This window comes from Bacillus rossius, chromosome 6 (assembly GCF_032445375.1).
Source record: "Bacillus rossius redtenbacheri isolate Brsri chromosome 6, Brsri_v3, whole genome shotgun sequence".
Lineage (NCBI taxonomy): Eukaryota > Metazoa > Arthropoda > Insecta > Phasmatodea > Bacillidae > Bacillus > Bacillus rossius.
In genome coordinates this window covers 47982271-47996318 of record NC_086334.1, presented here as the reverse complement: position 1 = coordinate 47996318, position 14048 = coordinate 47982271, and the positions used below count along the sequence as shown (strand labels likewise).

The 14048-nt window shown below is 33.8% G+C and overlaps 1 protein-coding gene across 1 annotated transcript in view; it reads left to right on the top strand.

Annotated features, from left to right (window-relative positions):
- Positions 1-14048, top strand: part of LOC134533157 (acidic leucine-rich nuclear phosphoprotein 32 family member A) — a 34974-nt gene that overhangs the window by 2325 nt on the left and 18601 nt on the right. Inside the window, exons 2-4 of the mRNA XM_063370515.1 lie at positions 4242-4385; positions 8082-8201; positions 8293-8405. Coding sequence (XP_063226585.1) covers positions 4242-4385; positions 8082-8201; positions 8293-8405 — 377 coding nt within the window. The remainder of the gene's footprint in view (positions 1-4241; positions 4386-8081; positions 8202-8292; positions 8406-14048) is intronic.

Sequence of the window (14048 nt, the reverse complement as noted above, 5' to 3'; positions counted from 1 at the left end):
AGTAATATTAGTATATTAATTACTTTTAAATGTTAATATCAATCAAAAGTTACATGCCATAACATAATTACACTTAGTTACTGTAGAAACCTGACAATCATGTCAAATAAACACTTACAAAAATATACCTACCTAAAATAACTTCAGACCTGTGTTAGACTTCTGTTTCTTATCCCCTTTACTCCTCTTGATATGTTTGTGACTTAAATTCATGATACACAGGGAGTAATAGAAATTTAATTGGTAATTATAGTCTCGTGTTCTGTTTCATGTGTGTTCTATATATGTGTAGCTACAAAAAATTAATTTTATTCTCAATGTGATAGTGTTTATTTGCATTTCTGTTAGGCTTTATGTAGCTTATATTTATGATTTTACAAATTAATATACTTTGCCTCCATAAAAATATGAATACCTACTTTGTTTGCCAGGTTTACTAGAGAAGTTTGGACATGTTTAATTTTGAGCTCTACACCACTGTTAGCCAGCTAAATAGGTTAGTGTCTAAATAAATTATGTAAAAAAGTGGCTGAAAAATAAGTTAGCGCATACAAAAAATTGCATTAATACAAATTTTAACCTAGCCAACAAACCTAAAATAAACTTATTATTTTAGGATGGTTTATACTACAAAAATGAACAGAGACCTATATCACTATCGCGTACCCAAGCCTATCCATTGATCCTAATGGCATGATCCTGAATACATTGATCCTTTAGTACATGATGCTTGCTGTTTTAATTTAGTACAGTAAAATATCCTGGATACAATTAAAAAAAATGTGATGTAACATTGAAATATGATTTATCAGCTCAAATAAAAATCCGAACATGAATTATTTTACTTCCTAATATTGTATTGTAATATTTTTGTTATGGCCAGGATCTTTCGACATGCTAAATTAAAATAGAAAATATCATGAACCACACAAGATCATGCCATCAGGATCAAGAGATAAACTTGGATAGCCTACATGATATGAAACAATTACTTCACAAAGTATCATGTAATACACATAAATTACCACAATTAAACTGTGAAAGGTGGCTGGCTAAGCCTTCAATACCAGGAAAAGATAAGAATAAATATTATGCTTCACTAAATATCCAAAAAAATTAATGTATTACATTAAACATGTATATTATGTGTGTAGCATATGACGGAGCAGAGCATCTGTAATGTTACAGTCTGTGGGAGAGGGTGAATAGACGAGAATGAATTAGGCAAGTGTATGTACATTAAACCGTGGGTTGTTTGAGGGCAGTAGGTGTTGAGCAGAATTGAGAGCAATAGTAATGTTATTGTCATCGTTCCTTTTGAAGATTGGATGGGTTGTTGGCAGGTCTGTAACTTGTAACTGTATTATTTGTCATGATTATCTGCATATAGCAAAATCATAGTATGCATTTTGTTGATCCTGACACATAAGCAAAACATCCTAATGATAATGTGTGGGGCTGTATTTGATTGAGCCAGAATATAGTCGTGGTATAGTCAGAGAACTAAACATAATGTTGAGTACCACACCAATTATATGTTTCGTTGGAGGTTTCCTGCATAATATTCCTGCTTACCACAAAGGAATTACGTATATTGTTTTTCCTCTTGTTTTGTGTGATTTAAAGGTATTTCCCAGCATTGAGTGTTTTATGTTGTGGTTAACTGATTGTAAGAAAGTGAAAGGTTAGTTAGGTTAGGTCAGGTCAACAGTGTTTCTAATACCGTATAGTCATTGAATGTAATAATTCTCCCTATTATTCCACTAGAATCTGCAAAAAAATCCGTATCTGTTAAGGGCTTTGAAGTTGAGGAAAATTGTGTGGTTTTAGTGAATTAAAAATAACTAGGTAAGTACTTATTAAAACAACTGAAAATTAATTCATGACTATTCTAGGTCCAGATTCCATAATAATACTAATGTCACCAAGATGGCATCATTTACATTATTACCATCCTACATTCTTATGGAATGAGTGTTGAAATATGTTGTGCACCAATTGCAATAAGTCACAATCGTGCCTGGATAAGATGACAATGTTCCTTGCACAAACATAAAACACTTTTAAAAAATCTTTCTAAGTCTGTTGCATGTAGTGGGGTGTAAAATTCTGTTTGTGACTGTTAAATGACTTTAAACTCTTCACAATAATTACCCACTAAAAACATCAGAAATGCATTTCCATTTTTATTTGTCTCAACGACAGACTTGTTACATGTTCTTTACACGATAGATCTGGCAGGAAGAAAACACGTTCATCGATCGTTACTCACTATTCTTTGCGTTTACAAACTAATATCCTAGCAACTCTGTCATCTAGGTATGCAGATGCATGGGAAAATAAATCCCGGATGGCCAACGGACCGCCTGGGCCTAATCCACACATTTGGGTCCTATAAATTCTAGTTAAAAGTCTAAAACTTGATGCAAAAAAAACTGCGGCTGGGCTTGGGCATCCAGACGTGAAATTGTCCATCCTTAACAACTCATGCTATTATATTCATGAACCACCGCATCCTGCACAACCTCATAACATGGTACTTGAACAACAACTGACGAAACACCACACATTACCAAACCTTAAAGAAAACTTCAGATAGCTGGAGACTTTCCCGAAGTACTGCCTTACTATTGGCTACATTTACTCTTACACTTATAATGATGTAACCCCTCTTCTTTGAGGGCTTCCTCTCGATATGTCACATGTTTCTGTCCTTTCACACCTTCCATCTCCTTTTCATTTAACACAATTCAGGGTTTTCTCAGTCAGTTATTCCCACAGTCTGGGCTAACATCTGTCTCTCACACAGGATGCTATAAATTATCTTCTTTCAGTGCCGCTGTGTCACCACACATCTTTCTTTCTCTCTATATACAATATTCACTGTCTTAAAACCACTATAAAAAACATACAATTATTGTAAATGAAAACTGACATGCAATAAAGTATTTAAATTCAATAAAACACTAAAATTCACACTTAAGTAAATAATACCCAAGCCAGCGATGGGAAAGTCAGTAAAATTATAGTGAAGAAGCTTTTCTAAATAAAATACTTAGATATTAAAATTAATCATAATATTACAAATAATGAAGTAAAAGCATGAGAAACTAGGTCACTGCGACTTTGACAAAATATAATATTTATTCTTTTAAGAAATACTTTTAAAAGCTGGTAGGGCAGGGTCTTGCAATGTTACAAGATATTTGACCATTTAGTGTTTAATGAGCAATGAAATTAAGTGTTAAGCTTAGAAAAAGTGTTTTGAGAACAGTTAGTGTGTAACTGGGCCATAGGGCTCCCTGCTGTTTTTGCTCTGCCAGAATTCCGAACAGAATTTTGTCAATCACCTGTAAAACCCAGCTTGCAAGATGGTTGGTTTATACTATACTTTTGTACAACAGATAGTAAACTCTCGTGGATGAAAGTGTATGCTTACAAATGTGGGTGTACATATTTGTGTGGTTGTCTTTTTTTTCTGTAAAGGCCCGCCTACAACAGTCCGAACCTGTAGGCAGTCCGTGTCCTTATCCTAAAATTAATTGCTTGCCTGTCTATGATTGTGATGTCCGAATATACTGATACTAAAGTAGTCACCAGATTGTATTAAATATAAAGCGTCAAAATGAATTTTTGGTTATTGTTTTTGTACATTGTATATAAGTAGGTATGCAGCTAAGTTATTGAATATTCATTTAACTTGTGCAAGTTGTGAGTTCAATAATATTTATTTATTGTGTAAGGCAAAAGTAAATGCTAATAAATAAATTTGTGTGTTCTGACTTAGAAAATCACTGGTCACAAAATGACAGTACTGATCAATATTTTGTGTCTGTCTTCTTGGCTCCGTGTTCCTACCACACCGTCTGTTATCTTCAGTTATTAAGAAGGCTGTTTACCCTTTTGAAATAGGAACCGAAAACACAAATATCACAAATGTTCTTCTATGCTACCTAATGACACAGATTGGGACAAAAATTTAAAGTTTACCAATGTGTAAGGAACAGAGGGCTTTGCCCACCTCACCCATGACAAATGGTGACATGGACCAATTGGTGATCAGTGACTGTCGGATGCAATTTGGGACATTGCAATTTTTGATGGACCTTAAGAAACTCTCACAAATAAAACAAAAATAACTATTGTGATATTTGAGCAAATATTATTTCAATAATTTGTGCTCATTAAAATTATCAGTTACCTAATGTTAATTTACCAATGTTTTTTTATTTTCTTTCTAGATCATAGAATTGAATTTGGACAACTGTAGAAGCACAAGTATTGTCGGTCTCACAGATGAGTTTGTGAATCTTAAAACATTGAGTCTAATCAATGTGGGTCTCACTAACTTGAAAGGCTTTCCAAAATTACCCAACTTGGAGAAGGTAAGATATTGGCAGTTGCATTATTTTATTTTATATTATTTTATTCTGCCTGCACAAGCATTAAAAAGAGGTTTGGAAGTGTTGGTTAAATAATTCTTAACTTTGTATTTTGTCCATTGAATTCTCATTCTAAATAGGAAATAAAGTATTTTTTTTTTTTAAATAAATGTGGAATGGAACTTAGAGTGTGCTGTGGTAGTGGCCGGCAAAAGTCTTGCTCCGACGCCTAACTAAAGATAAGTTACCCTCTTTTATCGCATAATCGTCGCACGCGCGTAATCGCCGCACCTATATTTTTAGCCGTCAAAATTGGGATAAAAAAACTTCTTGATAACGTCGAATGATGTTTTTGGTCCTGCTATTAGATGCCGAGCTCTTTCTGTAGATATATATTCCGTATCAAACAATGTATTTTAAAGTAGAAATCTAATATTTATTCGGACATTGCCACTTACTTATTTAATTAACGGAAATACGAAGTTGTCTGACGTGTAAATTTTCTTTTAAAGACTTTTTAAACGTTATTTCCTTTATCTCATCGTCTACATCGCCACAGTGTACCGCTTATGAACGTGTGGCCAGCGCGAGTTGGCATCATTCATGTTTGGTTATGTTGCTTCCCGTATAGAGCGCGTGCACGTAGTCAAATATCTATATCTCGCAGAGTACATGCAGCGCGCACTTTCTCTGTCGAGTGCCGAGTTAACTACATTTGATGGCCCGCATTCTTTCGTGGTAAATGCGTACTACGGCAATAGTTACGCGTTAGTTCACGTCGCAGATTCAAGTGGCATGTGTTCGTGTTACAGTTTGGGTTTTCTATTTAAAGTTGAAGAAAGGTTTTTGTTTAATGAATTATTAATATAAATTGTTTGGCGTGCTCTTGTATACTCCACCTTTATTTTAAATAAACGTACTTTCCATGAACTAGTTTTTTTATGAATAACTTTACCTAACAAATTTTTTTTCCCCCACATAATTGTCGCACCCCTACTTTTCAAACTTGGTTTTAAAATAAATTGTGCGACGATTATGCGAAAAAAACACGGTAGTTCATTATCATAAATAAGCTCTTCATCCCTATAAACACTTTTTTCAGCTAACATGTGCAGAGTATGCTTGTATATTTCCACACCCATAGCTTCATGAGAAATTGGAGCTGAACGTTCCGATGATTTAAATTATTTTCAGCAAGCGAACGTTTACAATATTCAAATGCATGTGTTAACTTCTCTTTTGAACTATCACTATTTATCGATTCTTCAGCAGTTTCATCGTCAACTGATGGTAAAGTATTTTCACTTACAGGCATTTTACTGTAAACTTTTGAAACTATTGTGTATTATGGAGGATATATCGTGGATTAGTACTATCTTTTCAAAATCCAAACATGAACAACCAAGTTGTAACCTTTGAAACATTTGATACAACAGAATAATTAACTAAATCTGTTGTCCCATTAGACCGTTTAGAGTAAGGAACGTTCTTTTGTATTCAATAAAATAACAGCTGCTCTCTAGTATCCATATAACTATTTGTCAGGACAAAATGGTTTTGGAGAGTTCAGTAGACAAGTTTGTGTCTAGTTTTAATGCATGTTGTAAATGTTTTAGTTATAATTTATTGATAAATCTAATTATAATTTTGTATAAACCTTTATCAATATACTTATTATTTTTATTGTATATTTTTTTTAATTTTTTAATAAAAATAGATATATATTTTAATTTTTTGTTTAAGACAAATAAAACATAAAATAAACACACAAAGTGATCATGACCAAGGTTCGAACCCTGAACGACTTGGCAGTGGCCAAGATTGCTATTGACTAAGCTGCTCAGTGGCTGCCAACGAAGTGATACTTATTAGTACATAATCTGAGCTCAAATAATTGAAGGTTTTTTTTCTCAAAATTGGCTGGCCATTGTGCTTGCTTGTTTTTAGATTTGAACACCCTAAAGGGATACCACCTATATACAGTCTGTTACGTTGTATGTGTGGCCCGGCTACGCACACAGAGAAACGTAACAAGACAAAGACAATCAATGTTCTTTAGGAATTTTTCATTACGATGGTTGCGTTTTACGTTATTTGGAAATAAAAGAGTTTATTAAATTACCTTTGTTTATTTCTTTCAAAAATAAAAGTTTTTTCTCATCGTTACATGGCCTCAGTACACAATTTTACAAATGAATTTAGTTAGAAAACTTTGTTACTTGCACAGTTTTTTGTCTATTCTTATACAAATTTTTACGATGTCTTTGAATTTTGATAGGATGAGGTCCAAATACATACCACAACACCATACATATTGCCGTTGACGGTCGAGGAGTCTTGTCATTCGCCAAAAAAAAATATACTTTAGTAATGTCCCTTGGTTAACTACATAACTCAAGGTACAGTCGATCGCGGATCGTAATCACACGAAGTCGGGCCGATGCCGACGCCTAGGGCCTAAATTTCTAATTAATTAGTCCGAAAAAATAAAGAACTTAAGTTAAAAAAATACGGCCTGGCCCCAGTCCCTAGGCGTTAAATTGTCCCTTAGTGACTTTCCATTCTGTGTCGTGACTTGCCGACGACGCGACCGGGTTCAGCAATGATCGAGCAACAAGTGACTTGGTTGACGAGATTATCTTCCCTTGTAAAGTTGAAAACAAGGGAGGCAACCCCGTGGGCCAACTGACCAATCAGAGTACAGAATTCAGAAACATGACCATATAAGGAAATTCGGAAGGGCGCATCACTCCATGCCAGGGCTCGCCCTGATTGGCTGGCTAGTGGTAGCCTCCAGAGAACCTACCAGACGGTCGCTATAGCTGTGTGTCCACGTGACGCGTAAATCCCAAACACACATTTACAAGGTGAAAAATAACTTTCTGGCGCCAGGGTGTCGCGCCTGTCCGCTCTTCCTTCTGTATCTTCCAGACTATTCTCAAAATATTACACTAGCAATATCCTATAGAATTTAAAATTCCCCAAAAAATTAAATACAATGTTCAAAATTTAGTAATCAAAGTTGAAATTCATACCGTATTAGAAATTTCAGTTTAAAAATGATATCCTGTAAAATTATAGTCTACACTGCTTTAAACAAAACAATTACTGAAATTAATTATTAAATATCAAAATTAATTATTATGGACTGGAATTAACCCTCAAATTAATAATTAAGTATCTCAAGGAAATAAGTATTTTAAGGCTTTCCATGAAATTTAACCAAAGTAATTAATAACAATTCTTAACAGATCTGAGCAATTATCCTTATCTATATATTAAATAATTATCCTTCATATCAAAGTTATTCTTAATATTCTTATGACCCAAAAAAAAATATATGTATATAACAAATCTTTATTGTGCAATGCTACAAATCTTGTCCCAAAGTGAATTACCAAACCCGTACCTTCCCCTTGTTAGTCTTTTTTTTTTTTTTAATTAAATAATTATATACTTCACTAATGCAGTGCCAATCTATGTAAGCTATGTTAATACCTTGATTTATATTATTAATTCAATTAAGACATGCCTGTAAGTAAAATTTTTGCTTAAATATATTTTCAGTTAAATGATTTAGTGGTTTGCTCTTTCAATTTATTATTTTAAAATATTATAGATAGTTTTAAGTTGAAGAGTTTATTGTGATACTTTATGGTGTGTATTTATAGTGACTTTTGATCAATTATATTTTTGCAGCTGGAACTGAGTGATAACAGGATATCTGGTGGTCTAAATTTGTTATATACAAGCCCAAAACTGACACATCTTAACCTTAGTGGTAATAAAATCAAAGACCTCGACACACTTGAACCATTGGTGAGTAATTAAGATTTTTTTATTGTTATTATTATTTTTCACCTTTTAAAGTTTAAATTTTCATTTAGTAACATGCTTGTTTATTCAACAGAAAGTATTTGAAAACTTGAAGTATTTGGACTTGTTTAACAACGAAGCAACGTCGATTGATGATTACAGAGAAAAGGTCTTCAATCTTATTCCAAGTCTTAAGTATCTTGATGGGTAAGTGTAATTTTTTTTTTATTTTGATTTGGAAAGTAACTTTTAACATAAAACGTAATAATTTTTACTAAACTATTGATTTTGTAGTGCTATATTTTAAAAACATTTTCAGTGGAATATTTTAAGCAAGTGTGTAGTTCACACTTGTATTGGTTAAAATTTTTAGCAGTTGTGTTTCTAAGGATTTTGAGTTAAGAAACTAGCATAGACAAATTAAAAACCAAAACAAAATAATGTTCATTTAATTATGTAAGTTGTCTTTTCTTTTGATAATGTAAAACGCTTCAACTTTATAAGTTTCTTGGTAGGTGTTTTATACCATATTGTGTCTCATCCTTGGTTTGCAGTATTCATTTTAATGGACCTGCCATTAGCACTGTGTTTTAGACTCAGCTTTATAAGGTACTGAAAATATTTTTTCCAGAAAAATTTGGATCGAGAATATCGGAAACACATGTTCTTTGTGTATTTCATCATCATTTGATGATATTCAATTTTTACTTCTGAATGATGCCATCTTGGATTCAACCATTTTTGTGAACATTTTTTTCTGTAATTTAATATTCACAATTTTGACGAGAGAAAATCACAGAATTTAATTGAATGCCCTGCAACAAATGTTTTATCCTGTGAAATAATAATTTGTGTTTAGCATTGAATTGTATTTTTTTTTTTAGAAAGACAACTTCAAAATATACTGTCGATTGACACTATATTTATATTAGAAAAATTAACAAAATGCAAAAATTAAAACCTATTATAATGAAAAATGTTGTACAGAATAAGGTTAAAATTAATGTTGAAAATCCGGTTAGTATCAATGTGGCAATAGTAGGTGCCAATCACTTGGTACTACTGCAAACTGAGACACTATATGTAGCCTTCCTTCTACAGTGATCTCATGTATTGGCCACGTTCAATGACCATGATAGCTTGTTTATTGTAAAACTTACTTCCTTTTGTCCCTTGTATGAGCTTTTGACTTTTGAGTGATGTCTGTTATATTTTGTGTCAGCTCCTTTTTTTTACTCCCTCCCCTAGTAGTTAATTACTTTTCCCACACTGCTACTGATTCCACACTGCAAGCTAGGCAGGCAAGGGGTTTAGGGGCCTATCTAGTTAAGTGCTAAATAGATAGCTAGAGAGATTTACATTCCAAGAGAAATGTGTGCATTGTTAAAATAAAAAATTAATAGGGAATGCAGTTTATTTCATCTATAACTTTTGGATGTCTTGCACTGTATTTTTTGTGCCATTTTCTAATGATTCCATTTAGGCTTTTAACAAAAGACATACCTAACAAATATTTTGGCATAACAGGTAATTTCAAATTTATACAAAAATAGTAAAAATTAAAATACTAAAGCTGCATGATTGAATGATAAAATGTAATGCCTGTGATGCATATACAGTTTCATTGAATTCGTCATAAATTGCAAGTGGAAAAAAAAGGGGGGGGGGAAGGTATGGAAACATTATTTGTTCAAATGCCATAATTTAATGTTAAATTATTTCATTTAACAAGTTCTAATTTGAGGTGGATTACTAAAAAATTTCATCATGTAGTTTCTGTGTTTAAAACAAAAGATTTAAGCATTATGCAAGCCATTTACATAAATTGTTACCCTGTGAAATTCATATTTCTAAGAAGTTATTCAAATGTCGATAAGATCATACTTTTGTGGAATATTTCAATGTTTGTTTAGAATTTGATTCAACCAGAAAGTCTGCTTCTTGCAGCCCTTAAGGTACCTTTACTAGACCACTGAGGATAGCCAGTTAGTGGTGGTTCTTTTGAAAAAATATATATATAAATTTTACTCATCACACACTTTTGACAATTATAGAATTTACAAATATGTTATACGACTTCCTCTTAGTAATAGTTCAGTTTCATTTTTAAATAGTGGATTGGCTATATACATAATGAAATTTCTGTTGTATAATAACCAGTGTAACTATCACTGATCAACATAATTTGCAAGTTTTTGCAACTAATTACATTGAAATACAAATTCTAGATGGTTGGTTACATTTTTTTTTCCACACAACATAGAACATAAGTTGAATAACCCGTATGTAACATGTAAAGCCTGCCATTTCAAAAGTATTAAGTATGGCTGTTTGTATATTTAGGATTGTGGTGAGTGCAAACAATTAGTGCCCAAGGTTTAAATTCCTAACTTCTAAAAAAAAAAAATACTTCTGGTTTTATTTATTTTTTAACTGATTTATAATTTTGGGGGTGTGGAGGGGGGAGGGGAGTTGTTAATGGAAAAATGTTAATAAATAGCTCAACAGAGGATAAGTACATGGTTTTTATGTGAAACATCTGTTAGTGAGTCTGTAATTTTTGTAGATAATAGGTCCTTGTCCAACCAATTATTTATTGCAACATTTAAAACTGAAATTAACTGGGAGTGGACAAAAGTATCCAGATTGAGAATTTTACTCTTAGATACACATACACACACAACTGTACTGAACTGGGGTGGTTGATACTAAGCCAGTCCTGAGCTGAGGTTGACTGCAGTAAAGGATACAGATACAACATTTACCTTGAACTGTTGGCCTGGTGGTCATGTCACACTATTGTTTTGCCGGCATTTTTAGTCAATTTTCATTTCAGTACAGCATTTCCTGTTTTCTAGAAGGTTACATTTCATATTTGATATTCCAGTGAATGACCTTAATTGCATACAGTTACCTGGCAAAATTGCTAATCCAGCATGACCCTGTCCTGACATGCCTGATAATGGACCTTTTACTGTACAAGCTTTTTTAAATTAATATATCCCAGTGAGGTGTATCTACGAACTTATCATCAATCCGCCTCACTAACATACCTCTGGCCAGGTGGGCCCCTTAAAGTATTGTACTAGTGACATCATTTATTAGCATGGTGCACAATACTTAAAAAAAAATTTGTGTGCAAAAAATAATATCAAAAAGCCACCAAATATGTATAGTTTATTTTAATATCTCATCTGTTAAGGCAATCTATGTATTGTGTGAAAGAGTCATCTAACAGTGCATTACAGACCTTTGTAGTTAAGTTCACGTGAGATGGATGGAGATAGTGGTGTGCACAACTCTGCTAATAAATGTGTTGTCTTGGAAGTTTAGTGTTGTTTTGTTTGGCGCACATTCAATGTTAGGTTTTATATTTGTTTAGAAGAAAGCAAAAGTGTATACAGTGAAACCCCTTATTTACACTTTTCAGGGGAACAGAGACAAAAAGTGTAAATACCAGGAAAGTGTAAATTGAGGGAAACATATTTTTAAAATATAACATACCTGGTTTAATGCACTCCTTTTACTTCAGTAGTCAGAGACATCAAAAAAAGACACAGTGAACGAAATATCTTTAAAAAAAATCCTTCATTATGCCTATGTAAACCAAAATAAATTTACAACATATAACTTATAAAATTGTCTGAATACAACACTGAAGCAATGTGTGCCATGATAAAATGTTACCATAAAAAAGTTTTGTAGGCTTATGTGCAAAAACTTTCATGCCTAACTTAGGTCTATTTCTTTGTAAAATAATCAGAAATCTTGGTTTGCTTGCATCTTTGAGTGTTCATGCACATGATCTGCTTCTCTAAAGTATAAAAATTATCAAAAACACCATCACAGTTTTCACCAGCAGATACTCCAATGTAGTCTCGCAGAGTTTGAAGAGCAGCAAGAGCATCTTTACTCGTGGGTGTTGTCACTTCTTCATCATCATCATCTTCATCAGTATCCTGTTGAGAAGTACTGACATGGCTTTCTACAATATCTTCTATACATTGCACTTCCGAAGTGATCACCTGACTGTCCACATCCACGTAATCTTGAAATATTTTCTCCTGCAACACCCTCTCATGTCCTTCAACATCTTCAATGTCACTGTAATCTTCTTCACTGAGAGTGTAAGGCTTTACTGGGAACACAAATCCAGCTTTTGCAAAGCAGTTTTGATTTGTTGATGTTTACACTTCTTTCCAGGCTCTTGCACTAAAATGAAATGCAGTCAGCAGATTTATCTTCATCAAAGAAGGGTCTTTTCCAACATCAAGCATTGTTACTGCCCTTGAAACTAGGTATCTGCGGTACAAAAACTTGAATGCCTGAATGATACCCAAGTCAAGGGGCTGTAGCTCACTCGTGCAGTTTGCTGGGAAGAAGACAATATCAGTGTTACGAAGCTGGATGGTTGCTTTGTGAGCAGAGCACTGATCTATGAAAAGAAGAACTTTCCTATTTTGCAAAGCCACTTTTGAATCAAATGCATGCAATTGGCTCTGAAACAAAGCATTGGTCATCCAGGCTTTGGTGTTTGCTTCGTACTTTGTTGGGAGTGACTTGATGTTTTTAAAACATCGAGGTTTCCTCACTTTGCCAATGACATAAAGGGGGAATTTTTCACTTCCATCTGCATTGGTAAGCAATAACACAGTAATCCGTTGCTTGCTGAGCTTACCTCCGTGACACGTTTCCCCTTTAAAACTAAAGGTTTTGTCTGGTAGAACATTGAAAAACAACCCTGTTTCGTCGGCATTGAAAACATTTTTCGGGTCGAACCCAGCAATTTTTTCCTGTAGCTTTTCCTTCCAATGTTCCACAGTCTCCTCATCCACACTTTTGCTTTCGCCACAAACCACCTTGTAAACAATATTGTGACTCTGCTTAAACCGATCAATCCATCCATTGGAAGCTGAGAAATCTTGAATTCCCAGCCTAGAGGCAATAACACGTGCTTTTTCTCTCAGTATTGTACCATTTATTGGTAAATTTGCGGCACGTGCACCAGAAAACCACTCAAGAAGAATATCTTCCAGCTGTTTGAATTTCGAGTCCTTCACATATTTACGTTTTTTAGCACTTGGCCCACATTGCGCGGCATTTGCAGTGATGGTTTCTCGGCTTTTGATGATGGTGTTAAGAGTACTCACAGGGATTGAAAGTTCTTTCGCAAGGTCCACACGTGATCCAACATATTCGTCGAATTTGGCAATTATTTTAATTTTATCGGCAACGGTAATAGTTTTTCGTTGTTTCACTTTCTCCATTTTCTCACAGATATTAATAACGACAAAGAGTTAAAGATGTGTCCAATACATTTACCGCTAAAGCCAATGATACTACCAGCGCTCGTAGCGGAAAGCTGTGGAAATATAAGTACTGTGAATAGTGCAAGGTTACTTGCACTGTTCACGACGCGAACGCATTCACATACGCAGCTTTTGATGTATCTTTCTTCTATGGCGGCCATGTTTCGGTGTTTGTAAACACTGAACGAGACGTTAATAACGGGAATGAAGCAACTTTTCCGACGTAACAAGCGTGAAAACGACATATACCGCCTTATGGAAAATAAATTGGGCCAAAAACAAAGGAGGTAAATAACGGGAAAACGTAAATACCGTTAACGTAAATACGGGGTTTCACTGTATAGTGAAAACCATTTGATCTCATTACATCTACACTTTCAAAAATGATTACAGATGTATGGAATGTGATTTCATTGACAGAACAGCTCTGATGGAAAGATAATAGTATTGTGCATTGTGTTTTACTGAATTGTCTAAATTTTGAGAATAATGACAGACTTACAAGTAGGTATGTTGCTTGCGTAAAATGTTTTTGCAAACA